At 34.7% G+C, this 24,036-nt stretch overlaps 1 protein-coding gene across 1 annotated transcript in view; it reads right to left on the bottom strand.

The window, feature by feature from the left end:
• Fim (plastin-2 fimbrin) overlaps window positions 1-24,036 on the bottom strand; it is a 324,337-nt gene that overhangs the window by 121,284 nt on the left and 179,017 nt on the right. The window contains exon 7 of the mRNA XM_090409824.1: window positions 1,180-1,254. Coding sequence (XP_090265950.1) covers window positions 1,180-1,254 — 75 coding nt within the window. The remainder of the gene's footprint in view (window positions 1-1,179; window positions 1,255-24,036) is intronic.

The following is a 24,036-nucleotide window of genomic DNA, read 5'->3' as shown; positions in this document are numbered from 1 at the left end:
CCATGGAACTTACTTTCTAGATGTCCCTCGTATATATACTTTCCCCTTAATATATTGGGCTCAATGGCCTATTACAAACAAGTAACTTTACTTCATCTTAACTAATGCTATAGGAGGGTGGTTAATCCTATGGTTTTTTCTGTTGAAAAAACCGTTACAAGTTCGCTGCATTCTAGATTGGATATGAACTAAATCTGATGTCCAACCAAAGAATTATTGAGTGAGCTCTGGGAGGGTCAGATATATATATATATATATATATATATATATATATATATTAACTCAGATTTCACCAGATGCCATGTATAATTAGTATCAGTCTTGGGCTAGCTATCTCTGATTGGCTACCAATAGACAGTGAGCTTCTATTGCTGGAATTACAAGTGTAGCAACTAAGAGCACCTCCACAGCAATGTAGGAAGTATAGAAATGGAAGAATCCCCCCTCCCCAAAGATAATACAGTTCTGTCATCCTGAAAACTAGCCTGAGAAAATACAGCAGACCTGAGCTGAAAATATTAGGGATGATCAATGGGCCCATAAATGGCTTATATAGTAGAGATTAAGGATAGTCTAAAGGATTGAGAATCTGGATCTGAGGATAATCTTAGTCCTTCATGCTTTTTTTTTTTTTCTTTCAAATGCTGATCCCATTCCATGAGAGCCTGGATAGCCAGGGAGTTGAGAAAGGAAAAGTGTGTTCATGTTTGATTTGAATATGTGAATCATATTCGTTGGAAAAATAGCTATAAGAGTGGAAGACTGTTTTCCAGAATATACAGCAGCAAAAGGAATGAAAGAGGAAGAAGTCATACTTGTTCTGTGAGTTTGGAGCAGAACTATGAAGGAATGTTAGGTAGCAGCTCAACACATTTCAATGCATAGTACTGAGTGAAAGGATTATTGATGCTAGTTCATATGAATTTGCTGTGGAAGCATTTATGGAAAATGCATGCATGCTGCAGAAACTAAATACCTGTGTGAAGGTAGTACTGACATATCCTAATGCATATAAACATTAAGGATGCTATGTTATGCTGTTACATTTTACCCTTTGAATGTTTAAACTGTAAATAACTCAGATTATAGAATACCTACACAGGAGGTCGAGTCAGATTTTTTAAATAAACATACATTATAGGTATTAATTATCAGTAAATATGCAGTCTTTACACATACTAAAAGAGCTTCCACTGTAACACCTGCTTCCAAAGGAGCAATCTGTTTCAAAAGATGAGTATAGATTTCTGAATCCTGTAAAATAAAAATTAATTAAAATTAAATGTTTTATGTAATTTCAAAGGTTAATTTTTTTTTTTTCACTTTTACAAATATTTAAATACGAAATGCATTAAATTAATGTTTTCATGAGTTCAAAGCAAAATCAGAATACAGTCTTTTTTAATTTATAAAACATTATATGAAAAGAATTAGAAATATAATATGGATTACAAATTTAACCCTTTGTTGTAGTTTAAATATAAACACCGATATCCAAAAGTTAATGAAATATTCCAGGTACGAGTGATATGAGTAAGGCATTACACTGATGTTAAGTTGATTACATTGCCATCTTTTGGATTAAATCTAATGGTTCATAACCATTTTTTACAAAAATAAAAAATAAAAATAAAAAACAACTATTCTCTGCTGTTAAGTCACCGCAGAAAACAGTTTTCTCTTTAAGTTACAATGAATTTTTTTTTTTTTTTTTTTTAAATAACGAAACCTGTGGTGCATTCATAATTAGAAGAAACACACGTATAAACCACAGTGAAAATTATTTAATCGTAAATATTTCATTCTAAGTATCTTAGGACATCATCAGTACAGTATTTAAACAAAAATTAGGAATAACATACAGTTAGGGTGCATGATTACAATAGAATCTCATGAAAATGTGCATAACGTGCTAAAGTAGTACAAAAAAAAAAAAAAAAAAACGTTAATTATTTAACACAGTTTTGTATGATAATTTCCCATACTTTAGGAATAGTAAGAACGTCATTGCGGTTTAGGTTTGGTCTGTGTAGTACGGCTTCAGAACTTTCTTTGTATAAACGTTCATGTTTAAATATAGATCTATGTAAAAGTTTAGCCTTTTCCCAATGGATCCTATGGTTTGGATTTTCAATTCCGTGTTGAGAGAGGCCAGATTTCTGCGGTTTAAGAAGACGAATGTGGTCTTGATGTTCCGAGATGCGTTTCTGAACAGACCTACCTGTCTGTCCAAAGTAAGATAATTTGCATGAGCATGGAATCTCATAAACACCAGGTAACATCAAGGGTGGGAATTTGTCCTTAGGAGAAAGTAATAAGTTGTAAATTTGGTTGATAGGTTTGTAAGTAGTGGCAAAATTGTATTTCTTCATAATTTTAGAAAGACGTTCTGAGATGCCTTTAACGTAAGGTATGGAATTCTATGCACTTCTTCCTGTCTGGTTTGATGTATGCAGAAGTGACTGATGATTTTTTTGAGTTGTTTTGGGATTATATCCATTTAGGATGGCTGTATTTTTGATAACTTCTAATTCCTGGTTTAAAGATTCTTCAGAGGAGCAGAATTTGTGTGATTGTAGAATTTAACTACAATGCCAAACCTTCAGAATTAATACCAATTCATATCACCGAAAAATTAATTTACTTCTTCGAGATCGTAATACTTACTCCAAATTGGATTTTGATCCTACGAATCGTCAACTCAGAAAATTAAATAAGCTACTTAATGAAACTTTCTCCTTAGATGAAGAAACAATCAAAAAACTTAAGACATACCATGCAAGACCTCCTAGAATTTATGGCTTACCTAAGCTACACAAAACTAATGTTCCACAGACCTGTCGTAGACTGTATCGGCTGTCCAACGTACAAGTTATCAAGATTCTTATCTAACCATCTCCGCCCTCACATAGGCCACTCAATCTCTTCAATCAAAAATTCTAATGAGTTTCACACAAAAATTAAAGACATTCAACTATCAAAAACTGACTTGTTAATCAGCTTCGACATTGTCTCCCTCTTCACTAACATTCCTCATAAAGAAATAATAGAATTACTAACTCAAAAATTTCCGTCTGATATAGTTGAATTGTTCAAGTTTGTTATTGCATCAGGTTACTTCACCTGGAAAGGTCAAATTTACAAGCAAGAGGAAGGAACAGCAATGGGATCTCCTTTATCACCAAACCTAGCAAATTTGTTTCTAGAACACCTTGAAGAAAAAATATTCACTTTTGAACCCAAACCAAAAATTTCGCTAAGATATGTCGATGACGTATCTGCAGTATGGAATCATCCCGAACCTGAATTACAACTGTTTCTAGATAAAATTAACCTTCTTCATCATCGCATCAACTTTACGTTAGAAAAGAATCTCCACAGGGTATCTGTTTTTTGGATTTACACATCAAAAGAAAAGAAGACGGTTCCATCGCCACTTCCATCTTTCGCAAGTCTACATTCTCAGGTCGCTACATTCACAATTCTTCTGCTCATCATCCATCTCAGAAATCTGGCATTATTAAATCACTAGTTTCCAGAGCACACAAATTCTGCTCCTCTGAAGAATCTTTAAACCAGGAATTAGAAGTTATCAAAAATACAGCCATCCTAAATGGATATAATCCCAAAACAACTCAAAAAATCATCAGTCACTTCTGCATACATCAAACCAGACAGGAAGAAGTGCATAGAATTCCATACCTTACGTTAAAGGCATCTCAGAACGTCTTTCTAAAATTATGAAGAAATACAATTTTGCCACTACTTACAAACCTATCAACCAAATTTACAACTTATTACCTTCTAAGGACAAATTCTCACCCTTGATGTTACCTGGTGTTTATGAGATTCCATGCTCATGCAAATTATCTTACTTTGGACAGACAGGTAGGTCTGTTCAGAAACGCATCTCGGAACATCAAGACCACATTCGTCTTCTTAAACCGCAGAAATCTGGCCTCTCTCAACACGGAATTGAAAATCCAAACCATAGGATCCATTGGGAAAAGGCTAAACTTTTACATAGATCTATATTTAAACATGAACGTTTATACAAAGAAAGTTCTGCAGCCCTACTACACAGACCAAACCTAAACCGCAACGACGTTCTTACTATTCCTAAAGTATGGGAAATTATCATACAAAACTGTGTTAAATAATTAACGTTTTTTTTTTTTTTTTTTTTTGTACTACTTTAGCACGTTATGCACGTTTTCATGAGATTCTATTGTAATCATGTGCCCTAACTGTATGTTATTCCTAATTTTTGTTTAAATACTGTACTGATGATGTCCTAAGATACTTAGGATGAAATATCATCATCATCATCAGCATCAAATTCCTGCCATGTACCCTCAAGGGGTGTACAGGATATGACAGTACTACATGAAAAAATTACATCATTACTAACTTCCTATCTACAATTTTCCTCCAAATCAGTCTGTTACTTGTCAAGACTCCAACATTATCAGATCTTATATTTCTATCGTCTAAGGCACTTTGTACCGTATCAATCCACCTATATCTTGGTCTTCCTCTGGGTCGTTTTCCTGCCAACCTGGCAGAGAACACTTGTTTTGCTAATCTTTCCTCTCCCATTCTATTTAAGTGACCATACCATCTGAGATTGGCTCTGCTAACGCATTCCTGGATGCTGACAATGTCAAGTTCTTTCCTAATATCCTCATTTTTAATATGATATTGCCATTGATGCCATCTGTTCACACCTCTAATCTTTCTCAGGACTCTCATATCTGCGGTCTCTAGTCTTTGGTCAAGTGTTTAACTTCTGACCCAGCTCTCAGATCCATAAGTTAAAATTGGTTTGAACACAGTCTTGTATACAGCTAATTTAGTGTTCCGACTAATTTCTTTCTTATTCCATATGAATTTATTCAATTGACTTCCCACGATACCAGCTTTGCTGATTCTGTTGTCTATTTCTATATTTAGTTTACCATCTTCAGTAAAAATTGTGCCTAAGTAGCTGAAATGTTTTACTTGTTCCACAGGTTCTCCATTCACAACACAGTTGACATTTTCAATGATTCTGCCTATTTTCATTGTCTTTGTCTTTTCATTGCTGACCTTCATACCATATCTATTACAACAGCTATTCAATTTAGTCAGAGAATCTTGCAGACTTGTCGTGGATTTATTTAGAAGTATAACATCATCCGCATAAAGCAAAGAGCTGACATTAACATCTCCAATTTTGATATCAGGTTTAATACCACATTCCTTCATAATGTGATCCATATAGATAATGAATAACAGAGGGGATAATGTACATCCTTGTCTCACACCAGATTTAACATTAAACCATCTTCCTGTACTTCCTTCAATTCTAACTGCTGACTCACAACTCAAATAAAGACTAAGTATTGCTTGATATAATGCCCCATTGACACCATATAACTGCAGCGTATTGAATAGCTTCTCTCTTGGCACCTTGTCATATGCCTTTTCCAAATCGACAAAACTTAAATACAGATCTTTGTTATATTCCCATGCTTTCTCGACTATTTGTCGTAAAGTGAAGATCTGATCCTGACAGCCTCTATTTGGCCTGAATCCAGCTTGTTCTTCACCAAGCTTTTCTTTCACAATTCTTCTCAACCGTTTCTCAAGTATACTTGCATAGATCTTGCCAGGAACACTCAGTAGGGAAATACCTCTGTAATTCTCACATTCAGTTTTATTTCCCTTTTTATATATGGGTACTATGAGAGCTCTACTCCAATCATCGGGAATTCGTCCCTCTGTCCAGGCTTTCTGAACTATGCAGTGCAGCCACTGTAAGACTATTATACCACCATACTTCAGCATTTCTGGTCAAATATCATCTACTCCTGCTGCCTTTCCACATTTCAAGCCTTTGATGGCTTTTTCTACTTCAAGTATGGATATGTATTCCTGACTGCATGCCTGGTCAGTGTTTTTTATCACTGTGCTGTCATCACTGCTTGTTTCATTTAGCAGTTTTTCAAAGTAATTACTCCATACTTCAAGGATATCTTTTTCTCCTGTTTTCATTTCACGTTTATCATCTCTAATTCCTTTTACAGCACTCTTTCCTCCATTCCTAAGCTTCTTCAACAACCTCCAGAATATTTTGCCACCTTCTTGATATAGGATGAAATATTTACAATTAAATAATTTTCACTGTGGTTTATACGTGTGTTTCTTCTAATTAACAATGAATTTACTTACTCTAATTCAATAATATTGCCTAAAATAAGCAATAATATTACTGAATTTTATTTTAGTAGAAATTATGAAATTCAGTAATACGATTGCCCAACAGTCACATGTTAACCATCTTTTTATTTGCTTGTGAATTAAATACAATATATTGTGATCTGTGCATTTTATGTATGTTTTGTGTATTATTTTGAAGTTCCAACTGTAGAAATAGCATGGAGGTCCACATATTCCAGTCGTGATTAAGTGGGGGTTCACAAAAGTCGAAAGGTTAGAATTGCCAACTAAACTGTCGCTTCACATTGCTTTTATGACAAATGGATGTTTTAGTAAAAAATACATAAATACAACCTCTTTTGTTGAGAAAATGTTAAAATAAACAACTATAAATTACACTTTAATATATATATATAATAACAAAAAGTTAAATGCATATTCTGGAGTAAAATAAAAATCTCCAATACATTTTAATAGAAACTAAAATTATAACAAAATATTTCAATTATAAAATAACAAATTGTTAAACTACTGTGCAAAATGGCTCAGCACTTAAGTTTAATACTAAAATCCATAAGCTCTTTAGATATGCTGGTTTTGCTCTTATTTGAAACATTAACATAACTTTTTTTTTGTAGGTACTATAATTAGGTAAATAATTCACAAATTCAAAAAAAATTATTTTGAATCACAGTTCACTGCTAACAAAGTTATTTGAATGCTAATGTTCGGAAACCAGAAACATATCTATATACATCTATGAATGCACATGTTGCTCTTGAATGATTCCTGTACATGACCATACATTATTTTCCTTCATATTTCACTTTCATGCTATTGGAATGAATGATATATGCACGTAAACACAAGAAAGATATTTAATTAACCAAATATTTCGGTCTGGAAATAGCAGACCATCCTCAGTGGTATTACAAGAACAGTTTTAAAAAAATATACAAGCTACAATACTAACAATAGATCGTTAAAAATAGAACACGCCGTGTGATGTTATATCACTAAGTATGAAACGGAATATTTTGAAGTAGAGATATGATTGAAAAAAAAAATAAAAAAATTAATGAGTGATCTTGATTAGACTTTCCCAGATTTTTGATATAGATATACAGTCATTACGATTTAGGTTGGGACGATGGAGCAAGGCCTCCACGCTTTTCTTGAACAGACGTTCAAACCTATAACGGGAACTCTGCAAGAGGCGAGTCCTGGACCAAAAGATGCTGTGGTCAGTTTCAATCCCATGTTGAGCCAATCCAGACTTTTCAGGTTTGTTGTGAAGAATGGAGGATTGAAGATTTCATATGTCAAAATAAAGTTTACAGCCAAGTAGAAGGAATGGCCATGGGAAGTCCTCTTTCTCCTGCTTTAGCCAACTTTTATTTAGAACATTTAGAAAAAGTCCTCTTCTCATCTATTTTCCCTCAACCATCCTTTTGGGTAAGATATATAGATGACATCTTTACTGTATGGCTGCACAACAAAGACTCCTTACCTTCTTTTTTAAACAGTATCAATTCCTTACATCATCATATAAAGTTTACTATGGAAATGGAAGAAAACAACCAGTTATCTTTTCTAGATGTTCTCCTCATCCAGTCACCTTCAAATACCCTTACAACTACAGTTTACAGGAAACCAACGTTCACAGGTATTTATATATTCTTAAAGAATCAGCCCATCATCCTTGTCAAAAAACAGGAATCATAAAATGCCTCATCAGAAGAGTCAAAACTAATTGTTCTACTTTTGATTATCTACAGAAAGAAATTTCTACTATCCAACAACACATGAAACTCAATGGCTTTTCTGAAAAAAGTACTCAACATCTTCTCAATTCTTATAATCCTCCACAAAACAACAAAGTTTCAACACGTCGAGTGCCTATTCCTTATATCTCCGGTATTTCAGAACCTATCACAAGAATTTTAAAGAAATATGATTTAACAGCTACGTATTCTCCTATTAACAGATTGTCTTCTCATTTTCCTTCTCCTAAAGACAAACACTCAACTTTATCTCTTCCTGGAGTTTATCAAATTCCTTGCAACTGTGATCTCTCCTATTTTGGACAGACTGGACGTTCTCTTGAAAAAAGAATCCAAGAACATCAATCCTCCATTCTTCACAACAAACCTGAAAAGTCTGGATTGGCTCAACACAGGATTGAAACTGACCACAGCATCTTTTGGTCCAGGACTCACCTCTTGCATAGATCCCGTTATAGGTCTGAACATTTGTTCAAGGAAAGCGTGGAGGCCTTGCTCCATCGTCCAAACCTAAATCGTAATGACTGTATATCTATATCAAAAATCTGGGGAAGTCTAATCAAGATTACTCATTAATTTTTTTTTTCTTTTTTCAATCATGTCTCTAGTTCAAAATATTCCATTTCGTACTTAGTGGTATAACATCACACAGCGTGTTCTATTTTTATAATCTATTGTTAGTATTGTAGCTTGTATATTTTTTTAAAACTGTTCTTGTAATACCACTGAGGATGGTCTGCTATTTCCTGACCAAAATATTTGGTTAATTAAATATCTTTCTTGTGTTTACGTGCATATATCATTCAGTCTTATGTCACAAGTATCCTTAAAACAGCACATGCTATTGGAATGATATCATGTCATCTTGCATAAGATGATAAGTAAAACTGACAACTTGTTCTTTCTTTCTAAGTGAAAATAAAAATCTATTACATAAATATGAGAAAAGTGGGTCAAAATTTGATGGGCATAAAAAAAAAAATACATTGAATATATTTTGTATTTACTATCTATTCTATGGCAATAGATCTCACGGATTCAGCTTTACTGCCAAGTATATACTTGTCATAAACAGGAGGGAATCAATTTCTCTCATACCAACTGAGGGGATGGGGAAGAGGAGAGATTTCCCCTTGAAAAATTGTGGTAAGTTCATTTGATCATAATTTCTTATAATTCCTAAAGGGATGGGAGAGGGGGGGGGGACACTAATGTTTGCATCATGCAAGTGGTATCAGAATAAGAAGCCGCACACATTGTGTTATGTTTGGCCAGAAGAGTAATGTTCCCAGAACAAGTAAAGCCATAGAACATAAATAATATAATACACCAGTGTTTCTCGACCTGTGGTCCACGACGATGGGACAGGTGGTCCTGCAGACAGACTTGAATTAATTAAATAAATATATATTTTTTAATTATCCAAACAAAACAAATTAAAATTGAATAAGTAAGTAAAAATTATTGAAATCAAATGGAGACTTAAAAAAAAAAAAAAAAAACCAACAAATAGTGCCAGAATGTTCAAAGGAAGAAGCAATAAAACTATATTGTTGTTCACTTCACCCCTCTTTCAAGGAAGTAGCTCCGGATATGAATTGGGTTCTTCATACATAGGGAAGCGTTAGCCTCCAAAAGAATGCCACCAGAATTTAAAACTGTGCTATATAACGCTAACCACTTGGCCAGCCTGGCTGGCCGAGTGGTTAACGCAACCGCTCCCCAGTCAAATGGTTGCGGGCTCGAATCCCGCCATGGACATGGATGTTTGTGATTGTCTGTGGAAATACCAGTGGTGGTAGTCGGCAATAGATGGCATTGGTGTAGTTGCAGTCAGTTAGTGGATTGTGAGTGGTGGAGACAGAGTTGTAGAGTGGATGCCCACCGTCGATTTCGAAATGAGTCTTTGGACTCCCCGGAGGTGACAAATAATAATAACGCTGTAAAGCTAGTTAATTTTATTAAAGCTCAAACATTAAATAATAGGTTATTTTCAGTACTCTGTGATGAAATGGTCAGTGAATATATACAACTTTTGCTTCATTCTGAAATTCACTGGCTTTCCAGGGGTAAAGTACTAACAAGGTTATTTCAATTAAGGCACAAAGTTTTATTATTTGTAAATGAACGTAATTCTGATTTTGCATCACTCCTTGTTGACAAAGCATGGTTATTAACACTATTGTATCTTTCAGACATTTTTTCGAAATTAAATGTACTAAATCTCTCCCTTCAGGGAAATTCTTTAACTGTTCTTGATGCCTAAGACAAAATAAAGGCATTCAAAAAAAAAACTGGTTTTATGGATTAATTATATAAAAGACAGACAATTTGCACCTTTTCCAATATTGGAATCTTTTTTAGTGGAAAATAATATTTTTGACGATTCTGAATTTCTGGAAAGGGTTTGTGACCACCTCAAAACTCTGAAACAGAATTTTAAAACATATTTTCCGAATAACATTTATAAGAAATTTCTGTTAGTTCGTGATCCATTTCAGGTTTGCAGTCACGAGAACGACCTTTCTTTATTGAAAAAATAACAGTTAATTTAGCTTTCAAGTGACAATGGACTTAAAATGCAATTCCATGATCTTGGTTTGGCTTGAGTTTGGATCTCGCCTTCAGTGATAAGTGAATTTCCTGAATTATCTGAAGAAGCATTGAAAATCGTCATGCAGTTTTCTACAACACCTGTCTTTGTGAGAAAGAATTTTCATTGCTCCTTCAAATAAAAACAAAATACAGAAATCGTCTTAGTATGCATGCCGATTTTCAACTGAAGTTGACCAATATTGAGCCAGATATCCAGCAACTCTGTAAGGGCCGAGGAGCTCAACCATCTCATTAAAAGTAAGTAGTAACATAATTATATCATATTATTTATTTGTTTAATAAAAATTAAAACTTTGTTCAATGATGATACACTTTTAATCGTTTACTTCCAATTTAAGTAATTATGTTTCCATATGTATTCAAAACATGCTTTTAGATTTGTTATGTTATAAATGGCACAGTTTTTCTGAAATGTTGGTAATTCCTACATAGGTTTTTAAAAAAAAAATTACAAAAAGTCAAAACGACATATAGGGAAATAAATTAAAAACAGTATGTTTATTTTCTTGCTTTTCTGTTCGCAAAATCGATGACATTGTCAAAGTCTATTTCATCACTTAGTTGCTGTTTTACAGACAGTATGGCAAGATTTCTTAAACGGCAAAAAAAGTGCGGCCCAGGGCGGAACGCTCCCCCCCCAGCTATGCCTCTGTAACTTGCTGGTCCGTAGAATTGTTTCAGGAATTTTACTGGTCCTTGGGCTTAGAAAGGTTGAGAAACGCTGTAATACACTATGTGTTTATAACCTTCACTGGTAGAATACAAATAAAATATAAAGAAAAAAATAATTAAATGCAGGCAATTCCAAAACTATCTATAGGAGAATAACATGTTGTGGCTTTTGCAGTGATTAGTTACAATGCCTTGGCAGTGTCTAGATCCTCACTTCCACTAACCGTAATGTAGCTCGAAATTCAGCAGAGATAAAGATAAGAAAAATATGACAGGTGAGTAGGCAAGCTTGAGGTTTATTAGTACAAGAACAACTAAGGTCATACTGCAACATGAAAAACACATAAATATTGCTGTAATCTTTTCAATGGGTAAATATGACCTCAGTTGTTCTATGGTCAATCACTATACATAGGGTAAAAATGAATAGTTAAGTAAATAAATAACATCTTATATACAAGTAAAGAAATCTTAAAAAGTTGAACAATGCATTATACAGGGCTTGAAAAATTTTGTGCTGGCTCACCTGACTGTTGTCAGGTGAGCCAGCACAAAAGACTGGGAGCAATTTCTTGCCATTCTAAGCAAACATTCAGAACATTGAGTATCATAAAAATTCAATAAAATAAAACCATTGGGTATATATATGTGGGGGGGGGATCCTAAAGTAATTAGAATCTGAACTGGGCGAACACTCATTTTCCAATTATGGATGCTGCTGCTAGGCATCGTTACCATGCAGTTTTCCACACCAGTCTGGCAAGTGGCATCATCATGTGTAAAGTAGTTCATTGTTCTTGCTGCTTGTTAGTGCTTACAAGTTAGTTTGCTGATGGCTGACCACAAGGAATGGAGAGTGCATAGAATTTTGCTTTCTTTTGGATAAAACTGCAGCTGAAACTACTGTTATGCTTTGGCAAGCATTCAAGGATGATGCTTAAGGTCTGTGAGCGGTTTCCTGTTTCAAAAATGGGGACATGTCAGTTGAAGACCAACCATGATCTGGCTGACCTTTGACAAGCAGAAATTATGAAAACATCAAAAAGGGCTGCCAGGAAATCAATAAGATTGTCGAAAGACAATCTTCATTGATTTCCTGGCAACCCTTTTTGATGTTTTCATAATTGTGTCTGATCAAATTTTAACAGAGGATTTGCAAATGAAACATGTGTCTGCTAAATTTGCTCACAGAGGATTAAAATAAAAATAAATGTTTGCCATGATGTGAGGGAGCAAGTTCTTAACGACCAGAACTTTCAAAAGTTATGATCTAGAAACAAAACAAACATCAAGCCAATGGAAATATGTAAATGTTGTTATTATTATTCAGGTCTCCATGGAGTCAAAAGACTCATCGCGGGAGGTCCTTCCTAGGAAACACAATGTCTATCATACCACTCCTTAAACTCACTGACTATTCTTGCTCTCACCACTCTATCAGGCAATGCATTCCATGGTTCAACCACCCTCCATGCAAAGAAACCACTCCTCATCCTCTTGCTCACGGTTTCCTTTCGTAACTTCCAGGAATGGCCCCTTCTCATCACTCCTTCCTGCTGTTCAACCATATCAATCATATCACCTCTCCTTATTCTATCCACCAAGCTCTGCAGTCCACATTCCCTCAGCCGATCCTCATAACTAACATTGTACAGTCCTGAAACCATCTTTGTTATCCGCATTTATACCCTTTCACAGTTAATTTATTCCCTTCAAATCCTGAGGACCAAATCTGAGAACAATAGTCTAAGTGTGGTCTGATCAGTCTTATAAAACGGAATGATAACCCTTTTATCTCTGCAGGTCAGTGTCCTTCTCATAATTGCAGCAATCATCTGTGTTACCTTCACCACCTTTGCAATATGATCCCTAAATTTCAGGTTTCTATCAATCATCAACCCCCCAGATCTCTTGTCTCCCCTACTTCCTCCAGTAGGACTCCTCCAATAGAGTATGCTGCGTCCCATCGATGTGTCCCAAACCTCAAGACCTTACATTTTGCTGCATTAAACTGACACCCCCATTCATTTGCCATCTGTCTAGCTTATTCAAATCTTCTTGCAGGGCGAGAGGATTTGAATAAGCCACATTTGCACTATTACTAATAACCCACCCCAGCTTCGCATCATCCGGAAACAACTGAATATCCCCTCTGCAATCCACTGACAATGTCATTGATATAAAGGTTAAACAATATAAGTCCCAGTACTGAGCCCTGCAGGAACCCACTTGTAACCCTCTGCCTCCTTGAAACTGCCCACCATACACAACCCTCTAATACCTATTAGACAGCCAATCCTGAATCCAGTTGACCAACCTGACATCCAGACCCATGTGCTGCAACTTAAATATCAGCTTATCATGTGGCACTCTGTCAAATGCCTTCGCTAAGTCCAAGAAAATGGCAGTATATGCCTTTCCCTCATCTACTGCTCTTGTAACTTTATTATAAAAGGCTAGCATATTACTAAAACAAGAGCATTCCTTCACAAATCCATGTTGACTCTCACAGATAACATTACCCTCATCTGCCAAATGCTGTATATGGACCCTCACTAATTTCTCCAAGATCTTAACAACTATTGATGACACACAAACTGGCCTATAATTAAACACTTCCAGTCTGCTATTGCCCTTATGCAATGGCACTATCTTACCTTCCTTCCATTCCGTGGGTACCTTTCCCATTGCCCGACTTTCAGTGAAAAAGCTAGGTCAAAGGAGCTGTCAGTTCTTTAGCACATTCTCTCAAAACGCGTGGTGAAATACCATCCAGTCCCACAGCTTTACTGACATCCAGAGTACTCAGTATTTGGAACATACTCTCCTCCAGCTATCTAAACCCCGAACCTGCCCTATCCCTCTAGTATTAAAATTTACTCCTCCAGGATGAAATACTCTAATAAATTGTTCAATGAACAATTCCAATATGTCCTCTGCATCAGTCACTCTATTCCCATTTTTATCCCGCAATGTCATTCTTCCACAGTCATTTCTCCTCCTACTGGCAACATAGCTAAAAAATTCCCTAGCATTATCTTTGGATCTTAGTGCCAGTCTCTTCTCATATTCTAGTTTTGCCTTCCTTACCATATTAGTACTCTCCTGGCCTGTGTCTTATATTCTTCATGCATCATCTCTCCACTCCTCTCTTCATATCTCTTCCATAACTTCTTTTTAAACTCTTTTTTCCCATTTGATATTGTTTATCACCTACTTTACAGCAAAATGTGTCCTCTTCTTCACTCGTGGAATACAGCTTACCATTGCTGCTTACAAATATTCCTTCACAATTTCCCAAGCACTAATGGTATCCTGTCCTTCCAATTCCTCCCTCCATGAAACTTCTCCAAGTTAGCAGAGATTGGTTGCTGCACCACAACAATGCCCCAGCCCACATGGCTTTGTCTGTCCAACAGTTCTTGATGAAAAACATGGTGGTTGTTTCCTGTCCTCCCGATCTCTCTCCATCTGACTTTTTTTTTTAATTGTTTTATTCCCACGGATAAAGAAAAGGGCAACGATTCATTGATGTGGACGAAATGAAAGAAAAGTCACTGGAGGCCATAAACAATATTCCAGCTGAACAGTTCCAGAACTGTTTCCAGCAGTGAAAGAAACATTGGGACAAGTGCATTGACTCACATGGAAAGCACTTTGAAGGAAAATAGAATATGGTATTATAAACTTTAATTAAAAAAATTTTTTTTAATAATTCTGCTTATTTTTGGGTACCCTCTTGTATACATGAGTGAGTTTCTGAATTCCTATTGGCTCTGAAATATTGTCAGATGGACAACTCCAGTGATGTCGCATTAAATAAAAGCAGCAAATCAGAAAACAATCAAAAAAAGCAATCAATATAATGAAATATTTTGGGAAAATAAATACTGCTTTCTCAATTTTCCAAGTTTTAATATGCATTGTGAATGGTCAAATTCTGCACATGCCATTGCTAGGTAGGAAATAAGCTAATTTCAAAGTTGTCCCTTGCACATCTATTTTAGGTGGCCATATAATGATTTCACTTGCTCATCAACTAAAAATTCTCACTCACAGGGATTACAATTATGAGCACATTTTTCAAGCCCTGTATATACATATAAGAGACATTTATGATCAGATTCAACAGTACAAATTAATTCTTTCTAAAAGGTTAAAATTTTCATACATTTTATTTGAGCATGATAAGACCTGCCAGAGCTTGTGTGATTCTGATAGATTAGTAAATATTATTCCTCTCCCAAGTGATGTAAGGACACTTCACCAGATGACACATGGTAAGATGAGTATTATAGTATTCTCACACGTGGGACCTATGACCTATGCAGAACATCCATTTTCTTTCCTGCACCTAAACTAAACTGCTGCCAATGCTTAATTTCAGGTTTAATCTCATACAATTTTGTTAGTGTTCCCTGCAGAATGACTGCCAGCAATCATTTAATTTTGCTTTTATTAAACTTTCTGTAGAGAAATATCCAAGTAGTTGCATCTGCAGCTACTAGATCAGCTCAGAGTTAGGCACCATCTCCAGTCTTATTTCCCTTGATTCCAACATTGCTGGGAATCCATCAAAAATGAACATCTAGATTTAGTGTTATCAAAAACTAGAATAGCTGTAAAACATGAAGTACCAGATGTGGATTGTACACAAAATAATTTTTTTGGTGTAAATTAGCATAAATTTAAACTTTCTGCTTCAAATTATCAGTTTCCATTGTTAGTGCATTTATATTGTGTGGAAAAAGCAAAACTGATTCGTTGTTTATATATAGCAGTCGTGCATACTTAATATATTGTTTACATGTAGCATTAATTTTTAATGAAGTGAATGTAGTAAGATTTGCTTGTAGTTTACTGTATCCAAAATGAGTGTTATAGTTTAACATTTGTGTATGTTTAAAAAAATATAAGTTAAGAGAACTTACTTAATTGAATGAAAACGTAAGTTTTTACCACTTTCAAGCAAAGCACCATGAAGATAATGTGTAATGGCAGTGGTTTTCCTTACTTCACAACTAAAGCAGAACTGGAACTATTGTGCATGCTGGGGTATGCATGAATGAAAAGAACATGGTAGCTAGTAAACAGCTGGAGAGAGAGATACAGATATTAGTGATATGGAAGAGTTTTTGGAACTGGTGTAAAAAGTTCTGTTAGTAGCAGTCTTTCAGAAAGAAAAATGTTTTAAAAGTTATTTGTTACATTACAAAAGTAACTGGAATAATAGTTGTGGAAGAAAGTAATAGGAACTTTGGAAACTGATAAATGAGGTTTCTCATACAGGAAGAGAACATTTTTTTTTAATCTGATATTAAAGGTCCCATTAATGCAGCAATGATTTAACAGATGTTTCAGAGAAAACAGAAAATTGATTTTTAAAAGGTCAATCATTTTTCCTTGGGAATCCTTCATATAAAAAGAAGAAAAACAGACTGTGAATCTTAAAGATTAAAGTGAAAAGAAGTAATGTTTTTGCAGGATTTTTGTAGAAGGCATTGAAGGAAGAATGCTAGACAGTGTTTGAATTTCAGGATTTTATTGCAAGGTGTAAACTTTTCGTATATTTTCATTCAAATGAGCTTGAAAAATCTACAATTATTTCTAAGATAAAGTGTTTTGGGGAAAAGAACTGTTTCCACTGAAAAACTAAAGAAACTATTTCTTTCAAGATAGGTCCAAATGCAGTTAAGATTAATTGCATTATAATATTATTAAACTGGGTTTTTTTTTAATATTTTTTATGTATAGAGGTGTGAAGACTCAGTTTGCTTAATTATTATTATTAAAGTTAAGATAGAACTTTTGAGAACAGATAGCAAACTATCATAGCAAATTATATATAGGATCTTACTTGTGTACATAGATTTCAATATAGAAATCTGATACCATGCACACACTACTTTTAGAATAGGCACAGTAGACAAGATTTAATAGTTTAAAACTTATTCACAATGGTGGAATCCACAATAGAATTTAATAAATAAATAATAAATTAAACTTTTTACATGATAGAAAGTTTTTAAAAACTTCATCAGCACATTATAAAGTCTAAGTTAAGTTTATATGTCATACTTGTAGTAGTCTTTTATGTGATAAGTACAAGGTGCATTATTGCATGCCCTTTATTGCAGGAAGCTCAGCAGTCTAGTTACTGCATTCAAGTGGAATGCAGTAATATGACAAGAGAAAATGTTGTCAAGAAAAGTAGCAGATTCAACAGAGGACTCAGATCTCAAACCATCAGTTTGCAGGATTTTTCTAGAAGGAATTGAAACGAGGAATGTTAGACAGTGTCTGTATTTGAGGACTTTATTGCAAAGTGTGAACTTTTCATGTTCACCAGCCAGATAAGGTAAGTGACTTATCTGGCTGGTGCATGAGGCAACACAGTGGAGTACAAACTACTCATGGAAAAAGATTTAATGCAAGTGATACTGATTATTAATGTCCTGATAATTAAAGTCCACAGTGGTATGCATGGAGAAAGAGTTTTACAATCTCTGGACATTAATTAACAATATTACTTGCACCAAATAAACTTTTCCCATGAAAGGTTTGTACTCCACTGCACCAGCCAAAGAAGTCACTAGCATCATTAGTCTACCTGCATCCATTTAGTACACTGAGAGTGAAGTAATGATTTCTTGCCAGTGAATACTAATAGTTGAGATCTGGGTGGTCTGCTGAATCTACATTTTTTTTCCTTTTATTGCTACTTTTTTTCCCACATAGGGAAAGAAATGCTAGTCCATGTAGGATGGTAAGGCAATAATTTTACTGTTACAGCATAATTAAATGACAACTGCTTCTGTCAAAGTAAGAAAACAGATTCATTTCCTTTGATATAAAGCCTCTGAACCAGTGATGTACATCAATATAACATAATATAATGTAATGGATATAATATAATAGATAGAATCCCAAGTGAATCCTTCTGTGAGTACTCCTCAGGGATTGACTTGTGACCTATAATCATTTTCTAAGCCAACATTACAAAGCAACAAACATCATCTTTCATGGATTTCTAGGTGGAAAATTGACTGTTCAGGTGCATCTGAATGGTTAATTTTCCATCTAGGAATCCATGAAAGGGAATACATCCTGCAAAGATATAGTAGAAAGCATAGCGAGGTTATCACGTCTATGCAAGTCTCTTCAGTATTCTATAAACAGTGAGAGATGGTTGGGAAGGGAGGGGGGAGACAGAATACATGACCTGTTTACTGCAGAATATGAACAGGTAGGCATGGGGGAAGGCATTGCTCTCACTCAGAAAAGAGTTATTTTTAATAATTAACTAAACAATGGGGTTATAGAACAGTTATTTAATTAAACTTACTAGTTTTGCCACATATGCTAGTGATTTGTCTGGGTTAGATAAATATGAATCATTACATAACTAAAAACCAAATATGTAGCAAAATTATACAAAAATAAAAGTAAAAACTGAAACGAAAACCTTGATATCGATATTTTTGCAAAATTCATGACAGTTCCACTGTAAGAATTTTGATTCCTTTGCAGATTTGTCCAATTTCAGAGGTAAAAAAAAAAAAAAAAAAAAAAAAAAAAAAAAAAAAAAATCAACACACACATCAAGAGTTCATTATTGTCAAACACTTTTTTTTTTATGCTCAACACTTTGGCTTCTCCTCTCCCACTGGTGGGAGAGGAGAAGCCTTTATGTCTGGAACTGAGTTAATCCATTTATGAAACATATTGCAATAAGAAATCCTACTGACAGGTGAATGGATATAGCTTTGGAAGTAGTGTTAAAGTGAATATGCTAAAAAGCATGTGCAGATGCCCACAGGAATAGCAATTCTTCCATGAGCAGGTCTGTCTCCAGCTCTGTTATGAATAACAGTAAAATGCCTTAAGGTGCAATCCTCACTAGATTTTAAATAAGCCTCTTGCAAAGATTTTTTTTCAGCATAAAAGCATTGATATTTTTGCAAAATCCATGCACTAATGCACCATGTAAGAATTTAAATTCCTTTGAAGATTTGCCCAGTTTCAGAGGTTGAAAGCTTACCTTAACACAACACCTGATATTTCTTGGTCAGTTGTGTTTAAATTCAGTGCAACAGAGTTATTCACATTGTCCATGGAGGTGTTGAGGTTTTTCTTTTTCTGTTATGAATAATGATAAATTCCCTTAATATCAGGAGACAAATTCAAAACCACTGAATTTTAAATAGGTTTTATGTATGTTTTTCTGTAACATTTTGGTAGAATTCATAACAGCTCCACACTAAATTTCCCTGTTCCTTCGCAGACTTCTAATATGCATGGCTAGGGATTTACCTTTAGATTCAGTGTCATTTGATTTTGGGAAGTATGGGCAGTATATCTTCCCTGGATAAATGTTTAATACATCATCTAACATGTCTTGGTCAGTGCAATAGAAGTAACCATTCTATCTGAGGATATGGCTGGAGGTTTTCCTTTATGTGGTTGCTCTTGAGCAGGTATCTTCATGAGCTAGTCAATCTCCAGCTCTGTCATGAATAACTGTAAAATATCTTAAGCTTGAATTTTAAATGTCTCCTGCAAACAAAAGCAGGTAAATTTATGTCTGGATATTTTTCTTTATCTGAGGGTCTCCCTATTGTTTTTTTGAGTAGTGGGTTCTCATTTAACAGAATCATTTTAGAAGTTGTTTTAGGAAGTGATGCTACAATTAGTTTGTGCAAATGAGGTGGTCCAAAGAAAAACAATCAAAATCATCATGTTCAGGTATGCTGAAATTATGGGATGGCATGACAGTCATGTGGATTATCCCTTTTGATATTTTAACTGCCAACTTCTCTGCATAAGAGGATTTTGCACTAGTTGTAGTTATGATTCCTCTTTGCATTCTGAAATGAGATATTTAGTGTCTTGATCTATTGTAACTCTTGTTCATCCTTTTACTTCTGACGTGCTCACAGGCATTCCTCATATTTGACACATACAGGTTTTTTGCATAGTATGATTTAAATAAGAACACAAACATAACCTAACAATGATATTTTACGATGTTACTGTAAAATACAGATTTTTTGGTTTGTGTATCACTAATTCTACACTGATAATTAATGATACACAAGGCAAAATATCTGTATTTTACAGCAACATTTTAAAAAATGGAAAGTCCAAATACAACAAATTAAAACTATGTACTATATGCAATGGTTATCATCTCATGTACAGTCATGAGAGTACTAAGTCACAAACTATTACTAATAAAATTTAGGAGATTTAAAAAATAAAACGGCATGATAACCACAGTAAAAACTTTTAAAAAAGTACAGATATTTCATACTTAAAATAACAGTACATCATTAGTGTGTAAAAACAATAAGCAAATCAAAGAACACGTAATACACGGTACATACAACAATCAGTTTCCCAATAAAAAATGGTTGTCGCATGGTGGAAATTAATATTAATATATAATAATTATTATTATGATGATTTCGTGACACCTCCAAGGAGTCCAAAGACTCATCAAGGGAGGGCATCTACACCAATGCCATCTACTGTTCACAATAATATTAAAACTATTTTAGATGTTTACATAAAATGAGAACCTCCCAAACTTTTTTTTTTGGGGGGGGGGGGGGGAAGAATTATTCAAATTCAGGTTAGGCCAATGTAAAAGGAATTCACAACTTTCATTGAAAAGGTGTTCATATTTAAAACTACTTCTATGAGGAAGAGCTTCATTCCACAGGATATAGTGTTTAGTGTCAATACTATGTTGTGCCAGACTAGACTTTTGGGGTTTCATATATTCAATGTAGTGCTAATGTTCATTAATTTTTTCCACAGAATGGCCTGTCTATCAAAATGTCAAATATAATTTGACATACTTTACAAGAAATCTGGTAAACACCAGCTAAAGATAGAGATGACAGTTTTTTGTAGATGGGAAATTTTGTTGATAAGAAATTATATGGGATTAAGGTAATACTTCAAAATTCTACCTTTGGTTCAGAGATACCAGAAATATAAGGGATCAAATGCCTCTTTAAGATCCATTAAGATACTAAAGAGGCATTTAAATTTGAGGATGCTTCTGTGTAGCAACTTTGCATCATTCCAAAAGATCCTGTGGTTGGTTGTTAATCCAATGTTCTGGTTTAATCATTTATCCAATGATTAAACCAATGTTTAATCATTGGATAAATATAATTAGTAGCATAGTCAAGTGAAAAAACTTCCAGCAACTTATCTCTAATCCAGAGAATTTTAATAATAAAGTGTGACACCTTTTGGTAACTCGTATAGGGAAATATGACTTCTCCATTACTTCCACCTTAGTATCGCCACCTCTGGGTCTGGCTCCCAACGATGAGACCTCAATAAAGGTCGAAACTGGTCTGGGTAGTGACCCTTCCCTTAATGCATAGCATCATACATGCCTGCAAGGAGACGTGCTTTGCATTATGGGATACTAAGGCAAGTGGTGAGAACTTATACCACCTTTGCCACGAGTTGCCCGAGTCCTGAAAATACTTCAGGAGCAAACTTTGTTTGCTTACACTTGGATAAAGGATTAAACCACATATATAATTGGTAGGTTAAAAAAGAGGTTGAAAGGTGTGTATGTGGCAAAAAAGTTTAAATTTCTTGAGGACACAATACATGCTGAAAAGTGTCCTTTCAATGGCACAGGAATCTTATGGGCATCAGCGCTTGTGGAATTTAGAAAAAAGTGGCTTATTTTAATCATGGCTTCTAGCTGTAAAATATTTTTAAAATATCTTTACTGCAGATACATGTGTTTTCTTATTTAAATGAATTTTCCACAGTTGTCTCTCATAATAAAAAAAGATTTATTATGCTCTTCACTGCCACATCAGACATTCATATTTCTGAGATTCAAACCATCAAAGCAGATTAGAGACAGAGCTTACCAAGTCACACAATGGATCCTGCCCACCTTAAAAAAAAACAATGTTGGATTTTAGGTGACATTCCTGGTCAGAACCCGGCCTTTATCTTTACATATCCAGATATGCCTCACTGCTCTGTCCTCAAGGCAGGAACATACCCATCTGGAACATCAGGGAGATCCCATTCTGATATCAAGTTCTTTGTTTTATGGCATGTTAAAGTAAAGGGTATTCTCCCTAGCTGCATGCTTACTGTAGCTTTTGTAAGTGTTAGAAATATGACTTTTCCATTACTTCCACTTTAGTATCGCCATGTCTGGGTCTGGCTCCAATTCATCATCATCATCTTCCTTATACCCTCTTTTACCTTGCGGTGTCGAGGGTCCATTGATCATCGGACCTCACTCTGTTTACAGGATAAGGTGGTCAGCCTTATGCCCCGGTGTATCCTATGGCCTGTAGTGTTGAGTTCTCAAGGCCAGTTTGCCTGCTTTGCGGGATGAAAAACCCCAGAATAAACTGGGAGAAAACCCTGCTGTCCATGCCCAAGACTGGCTAACTTGGCTATGGAAGATCCTTCAGCTCCCAGGAATCGAACCTAGGACACTCCTTCCCCAGGCATATGGTTGCAAAGCGCATAGCCACTAGGCTAACCGCGCGGACTGTGAATATATGTTAATAATCAACAATTTGGAATATTCAGAAAACCTAGATAGTACCAAGATGTTCTCAGTCTGGAAAGAAATGTAAGTTAATTTTTAACTTAAACATAACTGATAATTGTAATTTCAATAATCACTGGTCGTATGTTTTTGGTAAGCGTAATTCTAATACTGAATTTTTTTTATTTAATTTTATTTATTATTATTTTTTTTCATAAGAATAATCATAAGGTACATATTAGAGTATCAACATGAATACATTAGTGACTTGTCATGTCTAATATGTGTGTGCGTGTTTGAGTGACACCAGTATATAATTAATTATTCAGAAAAGCTCGAAACACTGCCGCCATCACGACTTAATCTAAGAATTCCCACCCTTTAACAGTAAAGAAATACCCTAAAATGTATTTCAAAATGTCATTTAAAAAGGGGGAAGGCTTCATCGAATATTTTGATAGTGTTTCATAACAAATTACACTGGGGAACAGGTGCAGTTCCATCCCCAATATATGTGAAACCATATAATAAATAACTAAGATTTTATTTGCGTTGTGCTGTATGGGGCTTTTTGTTGCATTCTTGTACAACAATGTGCTCCGCCGGTTGGTTAGGATTCGAAGTAGTGGCTTCTGGCAGAGAAGAATTGTTTCTCCCGCTTACACCAATTTCTCCCTTCAATCTTTTTAAGGACCCTGCTCTTTAACTATTTATTCATGTTCCGTTTCTATCCTCTGGAACAAACTACATATAAATATGACAATTTTGCAAATAAAATCTCACAATCAAAGGCAATAATTTAACGCCACTACTTTGTTAACTGTAACTGCTGCTCGCGACTAAACAAATGACAACGAACAAACTGTTTCCCATTGTTGTCCAATCAAATATGTTTGAGTTACTTTCTGTTATTGTCATTTGATTAATACTTAAATTCAAATCGTATTATTTTTGTATATTATTATACAAAAGTTTTTAATGATAATATAAAATCTAATTGTTTTCATTTAGTTGCATGAAATATTTTAAGTAGAACTGTTAAATATTTGTGCATACATTTTTAATTCTCAATTCATGTTGCGAGTAAAAAAATATGTTAATTAATCCTTTTATTTTATACTCTGTTTTCGTACCACCAGTGGTACATGTACCATAGGTTGAGAATCCCTGATCTAAGGGATAATCCCTGTGGATATGCAGAATTCCCTCCTC

This window comes from Typopeltis vanoorti, chromosome 20 (genome assembly GCF_054136105.1).
Source record: "Typopeltis vanoorti isolate ZY-2024b chromosome 20, IOZ_Tvanoo_1.0, whole genome shotgun sequence".
NCBI lineage: Eukaryota > Metazoa > Arthropoda > Arachnida > Uropygi > Thelyphonidae > Typopeltis > Typopeltis vanoorti.
The sequence above is the reverse complement of the archived record's forward strand: the minus strand, read 5'-3'. Positions and strand labels throughout refer to the sequence as shown.